Source organism: Hippocampus zosterae, chromosome 6 (assembly GCF_025434085.1).
Source record: "Hippocampus zosterae strain Florida chromosome 6, ASM2543408v3, whole genome shotgun sequence".
Classification (NCBI taxonomy): domain Eukaryota; kingdom Metazoa; phylum Chordata; class Actinopteri; order Syngnathiformes; family Syngnathidae; genus Hippocampus; species Hippocampus zosterae.
In genome coordinates this window covers 24,350,239-24,374,131 of record NC_067456.1, presented here as the reverse complement: position 1 = coordinate 24,374,131, position 23,893 = coordinate 24,350,239, and the positions used below count along the sequence as shown (strand labels likewise).

The 23,893-nt window shown below is 46.5% G+C and overlaps 1 protein-coding gene across 1 annotated transcript; it reads right to left on the bottom strand.

Moving 5' to 3' along the window:
- Positions 1-220: 220 nt before the first annotated feature.
- LOC127602302 (Golgi-associated plant pathogenesis-related protein 1-like) lies at positions 221-21,625 on the bottom strand. Its single transcript, XM_052068385.1, has 5 exons — positions 21,221-21,625; positions 20,923-21,132; positions 6,723-6,800; positions 3,158-3,307; positions 221-477 (listed from the first exon to the last, which is right to left on the bottom strand). Exons 1-5 carry the CDS (start codon positions 21,225-21,227, stop codon positions 407-409), a joined length of 516 nt encoding a protein of 171 aa, XP_051924345.1. The 5' UTR covers positions 21,228-21,625; the 3' UTR covers positions 221-406.
- Between the last annotated feature and the right edge of the window lie 2,268 nt (positions 21,626-23,893).

Genomic DNA, 23,893 nt, shown 5'->3' with positions numbered 1-23,893 from the left:
ACACAAAACAGTGTGATGCCAGAAAATACTGAATTCATACCACAGCAAAAATATTCATACAATTAAACCCCCAACATTGTGATATACTGCCAATAAACAAAAACAGGTTGGTTCCCCATCCTCGAAAAAGTATTTAAACATATTGGGAAAAAAATCTTTCAATGGGTGAGTCTGCAGATAGCGAAATGTGAAAAAGTGGCGGTCCACTTTATCCTGTACAGTTTGTTCGAGCTGATTTATTTCTCAAACTCCAATAAGTAGATGTACTGTAATGTTACTAAATATATTTTCAATACATGTTATGCACAAAAAGCAAGTCTTTATACCAAGTTGTACAAGCATTAGGTTATAATCCTGATTGAGCCGTCTATGTCCTGCTACAGTAGTGCAAGGCGCTCCAGGTTTTCTAAAACGTTGTACAGGTATTCCTTGGTTGCTCTTCTGCTCCACTGGGTGCTCCACTGGATTCTCCACCATCTGTATAATACAAATCCTTTATGCTGTAAAGGTGAGATTTTTTTGTACGGCACATTACATGTACAAGACAATTCCAAGTGCTTCACATAAAACATTAAAAGCACTCCAGAAAGATTTTTCCTCAATAAGACATTGCAAAAATCATCACAAAGTTTTCAGCCCTGATTTAAATGAATTGACAGGAATTCAGGCCAGGGCAAGGAGCATCATACCTAAATGCTGTTTCACTCGGCTTGGCACAGGTTCTGGAAATACACTTTAGACCTGTCCCAGATGACTTGAGGAGTCTGGATGCTTCATAAGGTACTCACAAATCTTGTATGTATTTTGGTCCAAGACCATCGAGAGATTTATTGACCAGCAGCATGATTTTAAAATCTATTCTTTGACTCACAGGAAGCCAGTTTGATGTGGTCCTGTTTTCTCGTGTTTATAAGGCCCTGTTGGCAGCATTTTGGATCAGTTGCAGGCCTGCAGCCACCTGAGTGATGTTTTTTAAAAGACCTATAAAGACACATCACCGTAATCAAGCGTGTTGGAAATAAAAGCATGAACAAGATTTTCTGTCTTCTTGAGACAGAAAACTCTTGAGCTTTGTTTTTCAAGTGGCAATAGGTAGATTTGGTTATTGCTTTTAAATAGTTGTTAAATTCAGGTCTGAGTCAATAATTACACCAAGATTTCTCGCTTTGGTTTGTAACTTTCAATGACCCAGAGACAAGGTAAACGTCTTCTCTGGATTGAGCTGGAGGAATTTTTAGTCTATCCACTCATTGTTTTGATGAATACACTTAATGAAAGTCAGGGACTATAGTCATGTGATGACACTGGAATGTAAAGTTGTGTGTCATTTGCCTTATTATAATGAGATCATATAATGCTACATAATCTGAGCAAAAGGTAGCATGAGCAGTAGATATTAAATAGAAGTGGTGTGGTTGAAATGCAGAGGTGAACATTTTACAAAATTTTGCTGGTCCGTCATTTGTCATTTCTGATAACCTCTGCTCCACCTTTGTTAAAATTGGCATGAGCTGTTGGTCTAAATAATACACAGTAATGATCAGATAGGGCCACAATAGCAATAGTCACGACAAACTCCAAAATATTACAACCTTTGGAAATAATTCTATCCAACATATGCCCATTAATACGCCTAGAATCCGTTATATATTGAGAAGCCCAACATTTTCCAGGCGGTTCAAGATTTCTTAATGTTGGAATAAACGTAATTCTGTTATCCCATATTTACTCTCTGTTTAACCTTAAAACCTGTTTCAGACAGAGTTCACTTGTCGGACCGGTAGAGCTCAGGCTGCTCCTGTTCTAGCTTTTAAGATAATATCTTGTTGTTAAGTTAATGGCTTCTGCTTAAATTAACTGTTGCTTGTGAAAAGATAACATGAACCCCAGGACACCATGTGAGGAACATCCCAAACTGTGTTCGCGGATCACCGACCTCCTGCAGAAGGAGCCTATCCCAGCTGCCTTCGGGCAGTAGGCGGGGGACACCATGAACTGGTAGCCAGGTAATCGCAGGGCACACAAAGACGAACAACCATCCGTGCTCACACTCACAACGAGGGACAATTTAGAGTGTTCAGTCAGCCTGCAATGCATGTTTATGACCCAGAGAAAACCCACGTGGGCACGGGGAGAACATGCAAACTCCACATAGGAATGCCGGAGCTGGAATAAACCCACAACCTCTGCATTGTGAGGTCGACGCGCTAACCACTGGACCCACTGAGCCGCCGCCTACCAAAACATCCATCCATCCATTTTCCGAACCGCTTGATCCTCACTAGGGTCGCGGGTGGTGCTGGAGCCTATCCCAGCTGTCTTCGGGCAGTAGGCGGGGGACACTGTGAACCGGTTGCCAGCCAATCGCAGGGCACACAAAGACGAACAACCATCCATGCTCACATTCAGACCTAGGGACAATTTTAGAGAGTTCAATCAGCCTGCCACGCATGTTTTTGGAATGTGGGCGGAAACCGGAGTACACGGAGAAAACCCATGCAGGCCCGGGGAGAACATGCAAACTACACACAGGGAGACCGGAGCTGGAATTGAACCCGGTACCTCTGCACTGTGAAGTCAACGTGCTAACCACTTGACTACCGGGCCGCCCCTACTACACTATAACAACATAGTCAAAATCAGTGCACACAATTGACAATACTTTTGCAAAGTCATTAAAAAAATCTGTGTCGTACCTATGAGGTTGGTAGTTACAAATGTTGCTCGACAAGAGAATTTGGACTGAAGAGCATCATTCAAAAGAATCAAACTTTCCTTTACATATTTTCTTGCATTGGAGGTTGTTCTTAAACCAAATGGCTAGCCCACCTCATTTCTTTCATGAAACTGATGCGTTGACTCGATAAAAACTGCTGTCTGTCCTGACCACGTTTGTGTTAAAAGCATAAAAATAAATAGCACAATAAATACTATTGACGTAATTTAGTATTTAACCTAATGCGGAGTGCAATAAACGTCCTGTATGACTCAAAAATTAAGTGATTCATAGTTGGGACAATAAAGTGCTTTTAATCAGCACAGTCTATAATGCTCAACTCCACAAACCATTTTTGTGGATAGGTGGAATTTTAAAAAAGCCATAAAATGCAACTGTAAAAGTCATTTTGGTCAATAATCTGAGTTACCCATGAATTACCTCGTGGGAGAACATTTTCCCTGAAGTATTGGCTTATGCTGATGTTGCCTGCTGGTCGATACTGCCCAACAACAATAACCTTGTTACCATCTGTGGCCATCCCCACTCCAAGTTCGGTGCTTGCTTTCCACACAACCTGAGTAAAATGACCTGGAAGAAGAAAGGCGTAGGAACATTTACAAAGTACACTCGTAAAATCTGGTAGGATACACTGTAAAGACTTTCTCTGTAAAACAGGAAATTGCTGGCACCATGAACGGCAGTTATTTCACAATGCACCTACTGTAATTAATTTGATGGATGTTGTGCGATTTTACACTGGATCTACTGTTATTTTAACGGTATACAGTATTACTGTATTTTGGATTACACTACATGACAGTAGGGCGGCCCGGTAGTCCAGTGGTTAGCACGTCGGCTTCACAGTGCAGAGGTACCGGGTTCGATTCCAGCTCCGGCCTCCCTGTGTGGAGTTTGCATGTTCTCCCCACATGCGTGGCAGGCTGATTGAACACTCTAAATTGTCCCTAGGTGTGAGTGTGAGTGTGAATGGTTGTTCGTTTCTGTGTGCCCTGCGATTGGCTGGCAACCGATTCAGGGTGTCCCCCGCCTACTGCCCGAAGACAGCTGGGATGGGCTCCAGCACCCCCCGCGACCCTAGTGAGGATCAAGCGGCTCGGAAGATGAATGAATGAATGAATACATGACAGTAGGATAGTTGTGTTGTGTTTTTACAGTGCATGCCAGTTTTTATAAAAAATAATACATCCCCATCGAAATATATTTTTTTCTATCATACACATATTAAAATCCACACTCTGGTGGGGATAAACTACTTATATAGCCACAACACATGGCTCAGACGAAGCAGGATTTGAACAGCCGACCCTTCGCTGCCTCTTGAGCCATAACCTGGTTGATGGGTCCTGTATTTTACTAAATATTTGTATGTTCTTCTGCTTCTAAAGCCTACAAACGGTATGAACACATGCAGCAACATAACATACTACTGTATTCGGCTGTCTGTGTCAACTGAAAAAAGCATGCCGTTAAGGCATGTGTGTCAAACTCAAGGCTCGGGGGGCAGATCTGGCCCACCACATAATCTTAGGGGACCGCGAAAGCAAATCAAAGATGGCAATTTTCATGATGCTTGCTAAAATCTCTACCACTACTTCAAATCCTCATGTTTAATAAATAAGATTCATACTGTAAGCATTTTTTTGTGACCAAACTTCTCATTACAGTAACTTAAACAATCGGTGAATAAACCGTTATTCTTGACTTCTTCATATAGTTTCACTCATAATGGCCCTTCAAGGAAAATGGTAACTAAAATGTGGCCAGCGACTAAAATGAGTTCGACACCCTTGCATTAGGGCAGGGGTGTCCAAACTTTTTGCCAAGGGGGCCAGATTGTATGTGGTAAAATGTCGGGGGGCCGACATTGGCTGACATTCTTTACATTGAACAACAATATTGTTCAACAAATTTTAGTAAGCCAGTCTGTTTCACATTTCCATTTTTATTTTAATTTCAACCATCTTAAGAATTTCCTTTGGTTCATTTGAAACAGGTATATCACATGTAACTGCTTATTCGCTTGACTTTTTCTTAAACAGAAGTCTCCTGAGTGCAAATTGATTGATTTGAAACATAAAATGTATCACCATGACTTTTCAATAGTCACAAAACCTTTGACTCGAACAACAGGGAAATGAACAAGCAATACACATATCCACAACTGCAAGGATCATTTGAAATATGACATATCAGTCAATATAAACACGGAGTGATGTCTTGTTAACTCGTGAGTGATGCCTTCTAGTGTCTAAATGATATTACTCATTTAGTGAATGCTATTACTCATTTAGCCACTAGAGGGAAGCAGTACTCTATGAAACATCACTCACCAGTCTACGAGACCTCAGTCAATGCAACACGTGTTCCATTGCGCCCAACCTGCGGGCCAGACGGCACTGATTTTATGACAGGGGCCGAGGGCCGGATGAAATTCGACCGCGGGCCGGATTTGGCCCGCGGGCCGGACTTTGGACATGCCTGCGTTAGGGTGTACCTCCGACGGCCCATTTGGAGGCATTGATGATAACTGGTGTTCCCATCTTTGTGTCTACATTGTGTAGTAGTCGCTAAAACAAGGTGCTGTGGTTAATTTTAATGCAGGGCAATTAACAAAGAAGTGGAATGTATTTGCTGTCGATCTCCGTTGTTTGAGAGAAAATACTCTTTATACTGTTAAATTACAGTTTGTTATTCTAATTTACATGCAGATTAATATTTAATGGTATTTCACATAAAAAGTATACAGTAAGATTATAACATCAGTAATTTACAGAAATCCATAGTTTTATGCTGTTAAATATCTACTGTTCTTGTTAACTGACAGATTCACATGCTATGGATGAATATTTTACAGAATTTTACAATCATTATAAAAACAGTCATAAATTCACCATAAATTTCCATAAATTCATTAGCGTGTAGAATTGGAAAAAAAATAAGAGGTACTGTTTGTCAAAAACGAACTCTACCAACATGATGATGCGCAATAAGCAGATATTAAGAGGTTTTTTTGGTTTCATTATTGTTTATACACAGACACACACACACACACACACACAAATACACTGCATCCTACATGCTCCTCTCATCTAACAAAAATATTCACAATAAATATAATATTTTGAAAGTAATACTTCAGTGTGAGCCTATCATTGTTGCAATGGACCTCATTAGGTTGTAGGTCATTGAGTCTTGAGGTACGTATCTATGCACAACATCAGGCCCTATTTTCGTACCAACGAAGTCCTTCCGCACCTTCAACATCAATAAGCCTTGGTTTACTCCCAAACTCAGGCAACTCAGGAAAGAGAAAGAAGCTGCATTAAGAAGTGGAGATCGGGCACTGTATCAAGACAAGTAGAATCAAGACTAGGGCACGGAAAATCCTCCTGGATCCCCTGCACCCTGCCCACCACCTTTTCCAGCTTCTCCCCTCAGGCAGGCGCTACAGATCCATGCGCACCAAATCCAGTAAACACTTAAACAGCTTCTTCCCTCTAGCCATTAACACCTGAAACAGTCACTGACTTAGTCACTCTTTTTGTACTACAAATACTGCTACTGGTCACTCTAAAATTGTTCAATGATTTTGTGCACCACTGTACAAACTGTCATAGTATTGTATTCTACCACTGTTCACTTTAGCTCTGCTTGATACGCCTAGCGATGAATAGCGCGTCGACTAAATTCACAGACACGATAAACTAGACATGTGCCAGAACCAAAATAGAGATGCGTCCATTTTTACTCAAAGCAAAGTCTACTTTCTGTGTCCCAATTGTCAGGTGCATCAAGACCAAGCCAATGAGGTGCCACATGGTCCCAAACATGCAAGAATGGACTTGCCCCGCCACCAGAATGAATATGCACCCGTTTTTCTGCTGAGCACACAGGCCACCAAAAGAGAGCCCATAATGTTTACTTTTGGCTCCTTATAGATTTTTGTTGAAGCAATATCTGAGATAAATTGGTGTTGTTTTACCTGTGTTGCCACTAAATCCTGGGTAGCTCCAGTTGTAATGCTTGATTTCATCATACCACGAATCGACCGCTTCCTTCCCTAGACAAGACAAACGTTAGCTCATGACAATTCCGTGCAAACAATGTGCACATAAGACTGGGAAACAAGTAAAATCAAACAACTGACAAATGAATGTTTGCATCGAGTCACATGAAGTAAAAGAAGAACAATACGGTGTAGTATATGGTGTTTGCTGCTTCGCTGGTCTTCAAAAAACACTCGGTGATCGGTGGCTGTTTCCCGACGAATGAGCACTTCAGGGACCACGGCTGATTGGGAAAAGATTTTATTCTACCGATGTCAGAGTGGAATCGATTCTGGCTCCTGTGAGTCTCAGATATTATCAGGCCGCCCCGAAGAAACACATTCATGAGATTATATAGAGACAATATGATAATGAGAGGCGGGGAAGTACGCCTCTCATGCAAATCCAGAAACAAAGAAAGTACCATGTCATCTGACCCGGTGTGGCCGGAGGAGACCAAAGGTTATGAGAGCCAGTTCTTCAAAAACATGTCCCGTGGAGGGGGCCCCCGACTTGGTGGGGCCGAGGGCACCAAAGGTTATGAGGTCCAGCTGCAAAAGCATATCCCGTGGAGGGGGCCCCAGACTTGGTGGGGCCGAGGGCCCCAAAGTTTATGAGGTCCAACTGCAAAAACATATCCCGTGGAGGGGGCCCCAGACTTGGTGGGGCCAGGAAACCCCTCGGGGGCTGCTAATCAACCAAGTGAAATATGGTCCAGACTTCACACTACATTCTTTGGTTTAAGTACACGCAGAAGCTGAATTCTCCCTGACCCGCAAATATAGAATAGAATCGTGTCACTGACGCCAGGTGGACATTCTAAGGCCACCTACAGGAATAGAGAGGGAATTCCAAATTACACTTCATTCCCCCCTTCCGGGACAAAGTAGTAGTCCCGGAAACGGTCTAACAAAAGATACCATCGGTAAAGGTCCAAACATCTTTCCCCAATCAAATTTTATATATGCTCACGACTACAATTTGGCCTAAAATCTTCAGTCTAAATCACGCTCAAGGCATGCTACTTAAGGTTATTTTAACTAGGAAAACTCAAACTATTTAGTTAGCCAATTGCTCCCTGACAACAATCTGAGGCCTCTCAGGAACCACGAGCAAAGAAAATTGAAGTCCGCATAATTCAAACGACGATACCACCCCCCTTAGGTAATACCCTTACAACGGTGACAAATTGCGAAGTAATGAATTTGGTGTGGCCCGTTAGAAGCCCCAAAAAGCCGCCGGCCCCTCCTCGAGAAAAAACCTCGCCAGTCTAATGACAAGGAAAAAGAGGAAGGCCCTTTCTACCATCCCCAGTGGTTCCCTTCACCTGGTGTCAACCAGATGTAAGGAGCCCTGGCACATTACAATCCACAAAACAGTATGAGCTCACCAAACAGTGAAATTGTACCGTTACATGATCAGCCGGCCAGCAGGTAACAAAATGAGGTAAAAATACTGGAATAAACAATGAGGTATATAGTAATGAGATATCAAAACATGCTATCAAAACAAGCCCCCGAAATGACGCCCCCTTCTTCATGTGTATGTGCGTGCCGAGGCAGAGTCCATTCCCCGAATCTTCAGCGATGGAACGTGCTGGGTATCACTGCCCAGGGCCTGCTGTCCATACAAAGTCCTTATGTCCAGGTCACTGTCCATAGAGTCCCTTGCACGGCCCCGGTCAGCATCCAGAGGTTCTGGAACGAACAAGAACTCCTGCCAGTATCGCGTGATGACAATGGCACTCAACGCAAAACACATGCAACTTTTGACACAATAACGACGGTAAACTGGTCGCGGGCCGGACAACGACATATGGTGGATCACACTCCCGTAGGATCATGCAACGCATCACACAAACAGGAAAATAAAAACCCAAGGAAGTGGCGCTACGCAGATGTTCCCACTCCTTCATCCCCTAACTTTGGGTTTTCATTTTCGTGTACAGCTCTATTTTTTTTTTTTTTTTTTTTTTTTTTTTTTCCGATATCAATTCTCCTCTCACACGCACTCCCCTTATCATTTTATTATGTTTAATCCGAGTACCTGTCAGTCACTATCATTCCACCAGAGTAAATCGGCTCAGTCTTATGGTCGATCGGGAGCAGCGGCATCTGGGTCTGATCCCCAGGCACTACCACGCCTATCCACCGTAATATCATGGCCTTTGCGCCAGTCATTATCACAGTGCAAAAACAAAGCACCACACATAGTGATATCACGAGCGCCCCCAACGCCTGCGCCACTACCGTCCCTATAGGTCCCAGTCTATCCTGTATCCAGCTGGTTGCTGACCAGCCAGCTCCCTCAGACGGCCCAAAAGAATCTTGAATGATTTTAAGCGCGTCGATGACACTGGTAATGTTGTCGGTGTTATCAGGGATCAAAGTGTAGCAGGCGTCATCTGTCAAGTTCAGGGCTATGCACAACCCCCCTTGCCTCGCCAAGATATAATCCAAAGCCATGTCATGTTTAAGCAGGGTCAACCGATGGCTCTTCTGGGTAAGTGATAACTGTCGGAAACCCCTGATCGTCTCATCCGCAAATCCCTGGAGGGTATACGTAATATTGTCAATGTGCTCGGCCAAAAATGTCACTCCATACCAGGGAAAGATCCCAATGCCCCATTTTTCTCCCAAGCTAATTCTCCAATGGTATGCCTCCCTAGTGTGAAACGCCGCCATCTCCCTCTTGGCCCTGCTTGGGACCGCCTGATAAGTCTCCCCCTCTGGCTTGTGTCCCCTCTTTATTGTCATCACCTCAAACGGGAGCTTCAGGGTAGCAGAATAGCAGCAACCCAGCCATCCATAAGGCAAAAACAGATAAGCTCTAGTCCCACATACCCACCAGATGTCTCTAAGGTTACCTATGGTTGTGTTTCCAGGCACCGTGCGATTCTCCACCATCACCGTAATCGCGTTATAGGAGTTGGGTAGAGGAAAGGTCACCGGATGGATGGCTCCTCTTTCCCCCCCCGCTTCCCCTGGGAATTGCATAGAGTAATGGTCGCAATCTGCCACCCCCATAGGCACCCCCGGACCCCCGTGAGTCACATTAGAGCAAAAACAGACGGGCACCTTTATAGACGGCACATCGATGGATTCTGGCACTGCAACTTGAATGTCCTCATGCACGGCAAGCATATTCAAATAGGGAAGTTCACTTATCCACGCGCACACCCCTGTGGGCTTAAAAGTCTTTCTGACCTGAGCGTCAGTTTCAGGGGCTTTCCACGATTGCTCGTACACCAACCAAAGCAGTAGCCTAAGTTGGCAATCGTCAGATACCGGCACTGGAACAGTCTGAAAAACAGCTTTCAGCGTACTTGGTGATTTTACCCTCACCAAGCACGGCCCACTCACTACCTTGGATGCCTTGATTGAATGCGCCGTCAGTTGATACCACATGTTTCTTCCTGCCCATTCATCCACCTCCGGTAATGCCAAAGCATCGAACCCATAAGCCTTCCAAACAGCTTCCCGTCTTGCCATAGCATGCAAATTGGCTCGCACCTCCGCCGGGGACCAGTCCGAGTCCGCAAACGCTTCGTGGACAGGTCCTGGAACGTCAGGCGTCGGCTTTACCGCCTTCGCCGTTGCCTTGCGCGTCCCCGACGCGGCCAGCTGCGTTTCAATGTTGTCGCCACTCGTCATGGATACATTGTCAATTTTGATTGTGTCTGCCTTCTCCGTCTTAACATACTCAGTGGCTGGGATGTCTGGTTGTTTGTCATCAATTTCTTTTTTCTCCGTCAATGTCACGAAAGTAACACTGTCTACCGTAGTTTGGTCGCCCATGCGTTCTGCTTTTCCCACTCCCATTTTGAAACAGGTACACGTATAGTTTCCGAAATCACTCATGCCAATTTTTGTCAGAAATAGAGCGCAATCCCCTAACACCTCAAATCGCCTATATGTATTTAGAAACAGTACATTGTCCCCATATGTTCGCTGGGCCAGGGCAAGGGTGTTACCGGTGTTGTCTTCCCATTTGGCTGTGTGTCTGCACAGGGACCTTCCTGCCCTCGCGCACCTACATGGCAGTATGACAGCACTTCCCAACACTCCCTCAACATTGCTCGATGTAACGCTGCGACCGGACTCTGTGGCGGACTGGGCGTCCGTCACTGGGCCCTGTTGGGTGACCGTGTCCCTGTGGGGCACCATCTCCGGTGGTAGTTGGCACGGTGTTGCTGTGTTGGGGAGAGTCACCTGTATCTGGGGAGGGCGCGTTGTCGAGATTGACATTGTCGAACTGTTGGCCTCCTTGATCGTCGGCTGTGCCGCCCCCGATGTCCTCAGGAACAGATACAGCAGACACGTTATCCACCACAGTCCGACCTTGCCCGTCTTCCTCCCGATCAGGGCCCCTGGGCGGCTCTTGTTCTGGCAGTTGTTCGGAGTTCTCGCAGCCGTGACTCCCCCTTTGGGGTTCTCCATCTTTGGGCACCTTGACGCAGTGTGTCAGATGGTACCAGGTAGGCGACCCTTTCACTTGCACCGCCGTTCCGGTACAGCGGACAACTTCAAATGGCCCCTGCCGTCTTTCGTTGTACCACTTGCGGCGGAACACTTTCACATACACCTTGTCTCCTGGCTGAACCGTGTCTTTAGTATTTGCTTCGCGTCTCTCTTGTGTTTCTTCTTGTTTCTGCCTGTCAACAACATAGGTGGAGATATTCCTATGTATCTTGGTTAAATGTTTGACATAGGCTTTCATTTCGTCCTCCAAAATTGACAGGCTTGGGCCTTTCCCACTGGTACGCAAACACGGCGAAGGCATGCGTCTACCGGTTACCAATTCATGTGGGGTCAAATGCAAATCGCGCAATTCACTCGACCGGCAAACCATCAGTGCCAGTGGTAAGGCAGCTATCCAATTCAAGCCAGTATGTTGACAAATTTTGGAAATTCGATTTCTTATGACGCCGTTCATTTTTTCACAAATGCCTTGGCTTTGTGGATGATACACTGCTCCGAGCCGCTGTTTAATTCCCAATTTTTGCATTATGATTTTGACCGTTTTATCCACAAACTCTCTCCCGTTATCTGAAGAAATCCTATCCGGCAGACCCCATCTGCTGATAACTTCGCGGCACAGAAACTTGGCCACAGACTGAGCATCCTTCCGTTTAGTTGGACAGGCCTCCGGCCATCTTGAAAACCGGTCTACGACCACCAACATATATCTTTTCCCTTCGACAGGTTGTATCATGTCGACAAAATCCACCACTAGTTCTCTCATGGGGCCATTAGGAGTCGGGATATAACCCGTGGGGGTGGCTACCCCTCTTCTCACATTGTTTTTCAAACAGATTGCACATTTTCCAATTACCTGGTCGATTTGTTCGAGCAAATATGGCGCCCAAAACCCGTATTCTGCGGTTATTTTTCTCTTTACCTCCCCCCTTGACACATGGGCCAACCCATGTGCCTCTTGGATTAATAGTCCCAGCAAATCCGGCGGCGCCACTACCAGCCCTTCGTGATTTCTCCACAGTCCCGTAGGGTCCTGACTCGCCCCCCTTTGCTCCCAAAGGTGTTTATCCATCGGGTTAACGGCTGTCTGCATTAAGATTACATCTCTGAGCGTGACCTTGTCTTCGAGATCGACCTCATGCGTAACCAACAAAACTTTCCCTTTCTGGCTGCCTTTCGTGACAGCCCTGGCTGCTTCGTCCGCCACTCTATTTCCCTGCGTGACTCTGGATGCATCGGACTTGTGGGCAGCACATTTTGCAATGGCTATTTCTCTAGGTTTCATCATGGCCACCAGCAGCTTCATTATCTGCGCATGATGCTGGATGGGGGAACCGTCAGTCTTCTTGAACCCCCGATTCCTCCACACAGCACCGAACAGGTGGCACACGCTATGCGCATATGCCGAATCTGTGTAGACTGTCACTCTTTTCCCTTCTGCGAGCAGGCATGCTTCTGTTAACCCCACCAGTTCAGCAAGTTGGGCCGAGGCCGGTTGTGGCACCACTTCGGCTTTGATCGTTACAAACTCAGGTCCCTGCGCTTGCACGACCGCATAGCCCGCGCATAAATTTTCTCCGACTCGATAACAAGAGCCGTCTGTCCACAGTTCGAGATCCGCTTCCCTCAGGGGGATAGCTTGCAAATCGGACCGCAGTCTAGAGTATTTTTCTGACTCATGCAAACAATCGTGGGGGTCCCCGTCCTCTGAAGTTGGCAAAAACTCAGCTGGGTTTACCGTAGTACACCTTGCTAGAGTGACATCCTCTTGCTCCAAGAGCCTGTAATAGTCCCGAAGCCGGGGCTCTGTCAAGGTGTACTTGCCGTGGTTCAACAGCGTCCGAAGACTATGGTGAGTAAGAATTGTCACAGGATAGCCCATGGTGATAGCCGAGGCTTTGTCATACATCAAATAGACTCCAACCATTGCTCTATAGCATGGCGGCAGGCCCATCTCCACCTCGGAGAAGGATGTCGAATAATAGGCCACAGGTTGGGGTCCAGACCCCGTACCTGTAGGCTGACAAAGAATTGCACATGCAAACCTACCCCCCGCCGAGATTGACGTGAATAACACAAAATTTTTCGTGTAATCTGGTAAAGCCAATGCCGGAGCCTCTTGCAATCTTGCTTTGATTGTTTCAAACGCCACATGGCCATCCTGTGTCCAATCCAGCGTGGCGTGGAGATCATTATTGCCTGTGTCTTTGATCATAGCTCTTAACGGCCCTACCAATTTGGCGTATTCTTCGACCCAGGAGGCCGAATATCCCGCAATTCCCAGAAAGGTTAACATTTGCCGAACAGTTCTGGGTTTTGGAGCCTTTCGTATCGCCTCCAAATGGCCATCTGAGATACGTCTCTGTCCATACGATATTTTCTGGCCCAAATAGTCAACCTGTTTTTGACAGTATTGTAGTTTCTTTTGTGACACTTTATGACCTTTTTCTGCCAAAATTTGCAATAGTTTGATCGAGTCTTTGTGGCACGTCTCGACATCCGATGCACAGACAATAATGTCATCCACATATTGAATAACAGTGCTCTGCACCTGCCTTTCGAGCCCTTCGAGATCATCCTTTAACACTTTGTTAAACACATGAGGGCTATGTTTGTAACCCATAGGAAGTCTCTGATATTGATAAAACTGTCCTTTGAATGTGAACCCGAACAGTCCTTGTGATTCGCTACTGAGTGGGACACTGAAAAAGGCGCCACAAAGGTCCACCACTGAGAAGCATTCCGCGTCCGGCGGAATCTGTGCCAGCAGGGTGTGCGGATCTGGCACATCGGCTACATTGTCAATCACTACTTCGTTCACGGCTCGGAGGTCATGTACTAGTCGGTGGGTGTTGTCAGGCTTTTTCAAGGGCAGTATTGGCGTATTGCTAAGAGGGGTCTGCGTCACTCTCAACACATTTGCCACGAGCAATCCTTCGATCTGTGTTTCAATCCCCCGCACTGCTTCCTCTTTCAGGGGGTACTGTGTCTTCCATGGCGGTCTGCAGCCTGGCCGAAGATCCACTGTTACTGGTTGTGCCGATTTTACAAGTCCAATGTCCGTACTGTGGCGAGACCACAGGTAGTCGGGTACCTGTCGGAGCATGTCCTCTTTGAGTTGATCTGTCGTCATACTGAGGATGGAGTCGTGTGACAGCTGTACCGTTTGGGGCTGTCCATGTCCATGCGCTGAAACCATGATCTTCATGAACCGTTTATCAACACTCACCCACAAAGCATTGTTTCCTGCCAGCGGGGAAAACTTGATCGTTTCCGCCTCCGCCATCATTTCTCCTACATGTTGCTGCTCCCAGTCTTCTGCTATCAACAAAGTCACATGTGGGATGCTATTTTTGACTTTAAATTCCTTGTTGATGAATCCGTTTCTCTGGATTTTCATGGCCACTCCCTGTGGTCCCAGGATAATGCAAGTGCCGTTCAATTGCACTTCTTGCGGTTGCTGACGCAACCACTCTTCTGCCTGTGCCTGCGTTAGGTCTTTGTGATATTGTAGCGTGCAGTGGAATGGGTACTCTGGGGTCCTTGCTCCTGGTCTATTGGAGCGGATAAACTTTTCCCACTTCTTGTAAGGTTCCAATAGGTTGTCGCTGACATCTCCCACCCAAATTACAGTGGGCGTTGACTTCCCGGACTTTGACAGCATCATCACCTCGTGGCACGTTTTGTTTGGTATTTCAACCTCACATCCATCGGGAGAACACTTTATGGTACAGGTCAATCCACACAGGGCATCTCTGCCGAGGAGGGCAACGGGCGTACGGTTTGACACCAGGACTGGAATTTTTATTGTGTGGTCTTGCCAGCAGAGCTTTACTGGTCTTGTGGAAGGAATCAGCTGTTTAATACCCTCGAACCCTATTGTCCGCACAAAATGACCGGACATGGGGAGATGTGTAGCGTCTTCGGGCCGGATACAAGTGAAAGCCGCTCCGCTGTCAACCATAGCTGTCACAGGCTGACCATTTACTTTCACTGTTATTGTTGGCTCCTGTTCCGGACCTGACACTACCAGCTGACATCCCCCCTTAGGGCCCTCTGGGCACCCCTAAAATCCAGGCTCCGGGCCCCCAAAGGGGTTTACCGGGCCCTGAGGCCTTTGGCCTCGTGGTTTGGTCCCCCCTCTGAAACCACCTCCGGAGGAATTGTTATAGGGCCTATTACACTGGCGAGCTATGTGGCCTGGTCGACCGCAATTATAGCACGCATCAGGTCGCTGTTGTCGGCCCCCCGGGAGATTAGGCCTTCCTGCCCGTCCTTTGTCTTCCCGGGCCGCGTCTCCCCAGAGATGGGCCGGTCTGTTTCCCCATTGAGGGGCTGGGCTGAAGGGCACCGCCATGGCTGCTTGCGGAGTTAGACCATGCGGGGACGTGGGCTGTAGAATGACTTGTTGCGGTGGAGCTTGCACCACGACTGCCTGCTTCTTTTCTTTTTTATTGTCCGCGAGCTGCACTTGGTTCAGCCTCCTCACCACTTCTTGGTCCTGCTCCTTTTGAGCCATCTCCTTCTTGCGGAACCAATCAACTTGATGAGCGATGTGATCAGTGTAGACATTAGTCGTCATGCTTCCCAGTCCCACCACTTCGGCCAGCTTGCTCCTCACTTGCACGGGCAGGCCCTTCTGGATCTTATCCCGCAAGATAGATTTTTCCATTTGGGTTGTATCCGGATCATTTCCTGTGATGTGTCTCCAAGTCTGATATGCTCTTGCTACGTATGAGCGTGCGTTCTCTGTCAGTCCCAGGGGTTCGAGCACAATATTATCAGGGTTTACATTGGTCGGGTACGCTGCCTTCAGTGCTCCCCACATCTGGCCTCGGACTGCTGCAAACAGGTCAGAGTCATTTGCTGATGTTGTAGCAAAGCGATGTAACCCTGCTTTTCCCAAAATATCTTTCATGGTATGGACTCCTACCACGTTAGCTAGAAGCCTCTTAATGTCTCCTACCGCGAACTGGGTTCCCACCATGCACTCCTCCAATTTGGATATCCAAGGGTGTGCTCCGTCTTGAATGGTGGGCAGCTTCTCAAGGATGGCTGACATGTCAGAATTCTGCCATGGTTTGTATTCCAGCTGTTGTCCTCTCACCAAGACTGGTAGGATTGTATTTGCCCGCCTTGATCTTCGCTCCTGGCTCAAAAGGGATGTTGGTATTTTGGACGTTTCTTTCTTCAGCTTGCGTTCAGCGACCTCCAACCTTTGCAATTGTTCCTCCAGCTCCTCTTGCTCCTTTGGTTCCACACTCCAGTCCAATTCCTCCAGGCATTGCTTTTTCCTGTTCTTAATGCTCATTAAGGCGGTTCTTCTCCAATCCTCCATGACTGTGGGGGTGGAGCATGAGGTAGGCGTAGGACCCTTGTCTCCCCCGTCATCATCACTACTGTCGCTTCCACTGTCGGTACTACTAAAATATGTTCTTGTTCTAATCTTTTTTCCCGGAGTGCGTCCTTTTTCCTCCGCTTTTTTCAAAATGCTTTTGATTGTGGGGTCATAGCCCCCCTCTGCTCCTTCAGCATCACTCTGGCTGTCATACTGCAGCTCCTTTCTGGTGTAGTCAAAAATGCCATGTTTTGCAAATCGTGTTTTATTTCTTTTGTGGGCAGGGTTAGGGTGCATGATGATGGTGGTCTTTGCTCTTCCTGTTTCGACAATGTCCTTATCCTCTGACTCCAGCTGATAACTTCCTTCCTGGTTGATTATCGGAAGTTGCGGATATACATTTCCACGGTCTTCACTTACATCATACGGTGGGGGATTCTTAACAGGGGACACATGTGAAAAAGGCACGTTTGCTTTTTCCATTAGGTTCTTAGCTTCTTCCATATTTTCCTGCATTTCAGCTTTAATTTTCTCTTTTCTCTGTTGGAACTCTCGGTTCAATTTGAGTCCCTCTTCGTCAAATATTTTTAACAATCCCAATTCCCATTCTCTTTTTTCCTTCCTCTTTTCTCCTCTTTTTCCTTTTTTCTGTCCTGCCTTGTATGCTGATACTAGTGCACGTATAGTCTCAACTACTTCCCTGTTAAAAGTCCCTTCCACCGGCCAAGGCCTCTCGATGTCAGGCCATCTTTTATTCCATTTTTTGGATATTTCTGCAACCCCCTTAATGAGTGGGTAGTTTCTCCGCACTACCTCGATGGGGGTGGTCACCCTTGGGCTAGCAGAGTTCCTTTCCCCCATTTTTTTTTTTTTTTTTTTTTTTTTTTTTTTGGGATTGCAGATAACAATATCAATTAAACAATGCACATACGATTTTGCCAACCTCAGATGGACCCCTTAAGATCGGCTGTCTCAATTGTAATTTGATCCGGTGTATTCCGTCCGCGCTATTTCTGTACCCGCACTCAACTTATGTTGGAGATGACACCTTGTTTGAAAAACAATTGTTCACAAGTTTATGATGATCAGCCTGTAGTCAGTTTGCAATGCAACCCCTGTTCTCAGGTTAGCGTGAAATGCACGAGTTTGTGGACAAAATCACACTGGCCTTAAGAATTTGAATGCGACGCTCCACGAAGCTCTTCTCCAGAAGACTTGGAAGTTCAGTCTGTGTCTCTTTGTCCCCCTGGAGAAACGGATGTATCCGCCGTCTCAGGTTTTTTATGGAAACAGAAGATCAGAAGTATTGAGGAGAGCCCCAGAGAGCAATATCAATAATTGGTTTTTAATTTAATCATTCTGTCTTTAATTTAAATTAACAAGTCGGGCTTTTCTGCATCTCCAATTTCTCATTGCTCCCAGAGGGTCTCGGGGCCGCCAGCTGACCCTTGTGTTATTTTTGCGGGGCCACACTCTTTCTTGAGATGCATGCAGGCACATCTATGTTAGTGTCGTTAGGTAGCATTCCCATGCTTCTTGTTTCTTGTTAGAAAGCTGTGGCACATTCATTCTCCTGGGTTTCAGTTACCTCAGGACCTCCACAGTTGATCATGCATTATTTTGCTCCTTCCGCATGCCGTCCCCCATCATCCTGTCACATTTTTCTCGCTACCAGCAAGGTCGGCCCCAAAATGGGCACAACTCCGGCCCCACGCCCCGCCCCCACGTCACCCACACGGGGAGTGCCTAGCCTTGAAACACGGTGGGCAGGTACAGGTTGGCCAGTCCCCGTCCCGTCCCCGAAGCCAGATTCCCCTCCCCGAGCGGGCACCGCAGGCGGGCACGCGCCCCAGAGCACCGAGAAGCACACTATCCTATCCATTCCATTCGTTTCTTTCTACAAGCACGCTCACTCACTCGCGCTCAAGCGCACACACACTTACTCACGATCGCGCACACGCGCACACCCGCACACACGCACGCTCACTTACACACACCCATGGGTACCCTCACACACACACACACACACACACACACACACACACACACATACATACACAGGGATCCCACACGTCTCTGCACGCACAGACACTCACAAACAAAGAAGACAGAGACTCACAAAGAAAGAAGACAGACACTCACAAACAAGGAAGACAGAGCAGGATTCGAATCCATTCCACGTTTTGCTGTTTGCCAACTGCGGCTATGCAGTTTGTTGTTTAACAGTGCAGATATGCACTGACAAATACGCACGTCTTACTTAACTTTCGTTTCGTTTCGTTTCTAATAGCGCTTTATATTTTCCCCTTTATTTTCTGCAGAATTTAACTTAAGTGTGCACACAAATTACTTTTTTCCCCAGGTATACCACTCCTTGCATTCCAGAGGCCTCATTGCCACGTTTTCCCTTTTTCACACAGAGGGATTTTCTCTACACACACAAGCCGTCCAGCACCTATTTCCCAAACGCGGTCTGTACAGGCTCAAATTTATCAAACTTTGACAGATGTGTATGCTGTTATGACACGTCCCCATAGAGGAATCGAACCGCAAGCAGATCGTATCAGCTCAATCAATATTCAAAAACCGCCAGTCCTTCGTTTTACCTGGGGGCCTCTTACACCAGCATTTAAATTGACAAGCCTTATAACTCACATACACCTCTAATTCGATCAGTGCCCAAACGACGTGGCTTCGCGCGCATCATTCTCTTCGGCCCACATGTCTGTGGCTGGCCGTCTATTTCCTCGGCCCACATTCCGTGGCTGGCCGTCTATTTCTTCGGCCCACATTCCGTGGCTGGCCGTCTATTTCTTCGGCCCACATTCCGTGGCTGGCCGTCTCTCACACTACACGGTACGGATGCCAAGGTTGCGCTCGTTCCTATTAGCCAAACGCGGTCGACGCAACCTCCCTTTTGCGCTGGACTTTGGCAGGGACTAGGCTCCCACCGGACATCTCCGTTTGGGTTCACCCATCTCTTGTCGCAGCATAGTTCAATCGTACCCGTGTTTCCGCCACAATCACACAGCTAAAATTTCGATCCTCCGCGGGACCACTGAAACGACTAATTTCCACGTCCACGTTTTATGGGACTTCCTACTATTTTCTTCTCGTTCATCATTCACACCAGACATGTCACGCATACAATTCCCAAAACGTTTTGTTACTGTTCCCTTTTTATTTATTGTTTTTTATTTATTTTTCCTGTTTTTATTTATTGTTTTTTATTTATTTTTCCTGTTTTTATTTTTTACTTTTCTTTTGCTGTCTCTATTTGGGGCCACTCCCCCTTCAATAGTCGCATTATGACGGCTTTTGACTAGGAGAGACAACTTTCCCTGGAGCCCGCCGTGGCCCCATCAGATCCGTTTAACTGTCCTCCGTGCGGGGGACAACGCTCCCTCCCCCCCTTTCCAAGAGCGAGCATGCTGCGGCGACTTTGAGTGCAAGCAACTCACCTCACAACAGGTCGTCGGCTGGCCGCTGGATGCTCGCGGAGAGAGCGGACGGGCCGGTCCCCTGGAGAACACGAATCCTGTTCGTGACGCCAAAAATGTAGTATATGGTGTTTGCTGCTTCGCTGGTCTTCAAAAAACACTCGGTGATCGGTGGCTGTTTCCCGACGAATGAGCACTTCAGGGACCACGGCTGATTGGGAAAAGATTTTATTCTACCGATGTCAGAGTGGAATCGATTCTGGCTCCTGTGAGTCTCAGATATTATCAGGCCGCCCCGAAGAAACACATTCATGAGATTATATAGAGACAATATGATAATGAGAGGCGGGGAAGTACGCCTCTCATGCAAATCCAGAAACAAAGAAAGTACCATGTCATCTGACCCGGTGTGGCCGGAGGAGACCAAAGGTTATGAGAGCCAGTTCTTCAAAAACATGTCCCGTGGAGGGGGCCCCCGACTTGGTGGGGCCGAGGGCACCAAAGGTTATGAGGTCCAGCTGCAAAAGCATATCCCGTGGAGGGGGCCCCAGACTTGGTGGGGCCGAGGGCCCCAAAGTTTATGAGGTCCAACTGCAAAAACATATCCCGTGGAGGGGGCCCCAGACTTGGTGGGGCCAGGAAACCCCTCGGGGGCTGCTAATCAACCAAGTGAAATATGGTCCAGACTTCACACTACATTCTTTGGTTTAAGTACACGCAGAAGCTGAATTCTCCCTGACCCGCAAATATAGAATAGAATCGTGTCACTGACGCCAGGTGGACATTCTAAGGCCACCTACAGGAATAGAGAGGGAATTCCAAATTACACTTCAACGGGCTAAAATCTTGAGTAACACTTGCTTTGAGAAGGGAAATACACCTGTGAGTTTAATGGGCGCCGAACTCCACTTGTAATAAATATTCTCTCCATCACTGCTGCCGCTGTGCTGTATAGCACCCAAAGCCAGCAAGCGATCCGCCCATCTCTGAGCCGCTGCATTAAGCTCGCTGTTAAGAGTCAGAGGCGGTGTATTGTGCTGAGCTCTGTAGTTGTTGTGCGATTCCAGGAACTCCTGTTGAAAGCTTGCATCTGCCGATCAAATTATAAATGATCTTTGTGATGAGAAAACAGGCTGGCATGGCTGGCGGAATTATTCCTGGAAGAAGAGCGCACTCACCTGCCATTGTTGTTTGATGTTACAACGCTGAAAAAAAGGAAATAGTTAAAAACCAAACCAAGCTGCTATTTTTATCCATCACAACAATATTGAGGAAGGAAGAAGGGATAGAGTCAGTGTGTTAGTCAGAATCTGGTGATAAGAGTATGACGCTTGCCTGTCAAACAGCAGCGAACACAAATTACCTCTGGAGAAATGACTTGTAAAGATAGACTTCCTTTGCTGTCTCAAAATCGTCTGTCTTGATATTTATATACTTGAGATGTGGAGGTGGAGACAGAAACCCAGCCTTTGCTTTATTATGACCTCAGTGGCTTCATACAGCAGACTTCTTAGCGTCTTGTTCCGTTTCTGAGCTTCCTGTTGTGTAACTCGGTTCACTACACTCCAGCAATGTACATCGAATCATAGGTGGGACAACCTAATGTGTACTTTATACTGCATTTATTTTTCTATATGGAAATCACAAACGGCGGATCAAAAGAAGCTGTTGCTCCATTTTGGGGTCTTTGTTAGGCATTTGTATGTGACAGAGACAACCACAGATATAAACAAGTTTTGTGGCTTTGTCTGGGCTCCACCCCTCCTTGGCTTTCACGAGTTCCCCGACCGCAAAACAGGTTCTGCCTTTCTTTTGGCAAACTATATGCCGACACACATATGAATGAAGATGCCGCATAGAAGCAGGTTGCAGCAAACACTGTTACAAAAGAAAAAAAACAAATTCAACATATCACTCCGGAGTAGTTGTTGTGTTGGAGGTGTGTTTGACATGCCTGACCTGAATGTAGCGTGCATACAATACATTCCAAGGCACCCAGACCTCAAGAATTCACTTTGAAAAACTGTGCTTAACATTTTGACTGACAATATGCCAGGACCTCACCCTACTGTGGGAAACCAACCCAAGGCAGAAACTAATTATCCATCCATCCATTTTCCGAACCACTTGATCCTCACTAGGGACGCGGGGGGTGCTGGAGCCTATCTCAGCCGTCTTCGGGCAGTAGGCAGGGGACACCCTGAATCAGTTGCCAGCCAATCGCAGGGCACACAGAGACGAACAACCATCCACAAGCACACTCACACCTAGGGACAATTTAGAGCAAGGGTGCCCAAACTCTTTGGATCGAAGATCTACTTTTTGATCAACTAACCTCACGGGATCTACCCTTACCGGCGCGCGCACGCACACACACACACAAATTTAAGATTTACCTGCTTTATTTTATTTTTTAAATATTTTTTTTTGTGAAAATGAGACTGATTAGTGTGCAGTGTATATTAACACAAAAAATATATGACTAACATGTACAAAGACACACAAATGGTTGTTTGTTTTTTTTCTTCTCGACACTCCTCGGATCTACTTGGGACCTGTCTTCGATCTACCGGTAGATCAGGATCTACCTAATGGGCACCCCTGATTTAGAGCATCCAATCAGCCTGCCATGCGTGTTTTTGGAATGTGGGAGGAAACCGGAGCACCCGGACAAAACCCACGCAGTCCAAGGGAGAACATGCAAACTCCACACAGGGAGGCCAGAGCTGGAATCGAACCTGGTATCTCTGCACTGTGAAGCCGACGTGCTAACCACTGGACTACCGGGCCGCCAGAAACTAATTACCGGTATTCCAAAAAAACTAATTATCTACTCATTTATTCTTTCATTGTATCCAACCTCTACTCTGCTTATCCTCACCTAGTTTAATTGTGAGATTGTTATGTCTTTGCTCTTAACACAAAATAATTACCCATAAAACATTGTGGAAGGGGCGGCCCGGTAGTCCAGTAGTTAGCACGTCGGCTTCACAGTGCAGAGGTACCGGCTTCAATTCCAACTCCGGCCTCCCTGTGTGGAGTTTGCATGTTCTCCCCGGGACTGCGTGGGTTTTCTCCGGGTGCTCCGGTTTCCTCCCACATTCCAAAAACATGCATAGCAGGCTGATTGGACGCTCTAAATTGTCCCAAGGTGTGAGTGTGGGTGTGGATGGTTGTTCGTCTCTGTGTGCCCTGCGAATGTCTGGCAACTGATTCAGGGTGTCCCCCGCCTACTGCCCGAAGACGGCTGGGATAGGCTCCAGCACTTTCCGCGACCCTAGTGAGGATCAAGCCGTTCGGAAAATGGACGGATGGATTGGCATTGTGGAAGGTGTGAGGCGTGCGGTTGGCAACTCACCGCATGGATTTACAGTACTTTGCGGTGTTAGGCCAATCTTGATTTAATCAACTCCGTCTCCGTCTCGTCTTCACGAGTCCACGAAAATGCATCCCGATTTAGTCCCTGTCATCATTTATTAAGGGAGGTTTTGGTCTCGTCTGGTCTAGTTTTCGTCCAGTGAATATTTTGCGTCGACAAAAGTATTTTTGCTTAGTTTTAGGTCAGGATATGAATACTTATTTTATTCTAATTTATTATACTTTGCGGCTTCATTTGAAATGCTATCTCTAGAGCGACTAGGAAATTAAAAGATATCACAAACAAACAAAAACAAGAATTAATTAGCTAATTTATAAATTAAAAAATGAGCACATAAAATAATTACCAACATAAAGTGTCCTCCTTTGGGATCATGCTCCAGATCTGTGCTCAGTAAGAACTCAACATATCTATTTGATACTGACACATTACCAACTGTCAACACTGAATATTATTCTGTTCAACTGAATGG

Bases quoted from the DNA above. Each gene is read 5' to 3' on its own strand.
- LOC127602302 (XM_052068385.1), bottom strand. The intron at 6,801-20,922 runs GTGTATTTCCCT...TGTCTTGTCTAG, and splicing joins GGCGCCCATTAAACTCACAG to GGAAGGAAGCGGTCGATTCG. The intron at 478-3,157 runs GTAATTCATGGG...TGTATTATACAG, and splicing joins GGAAAATGTTCTCCCACGAG to ATGGTGGAGAATCCAGTGGA.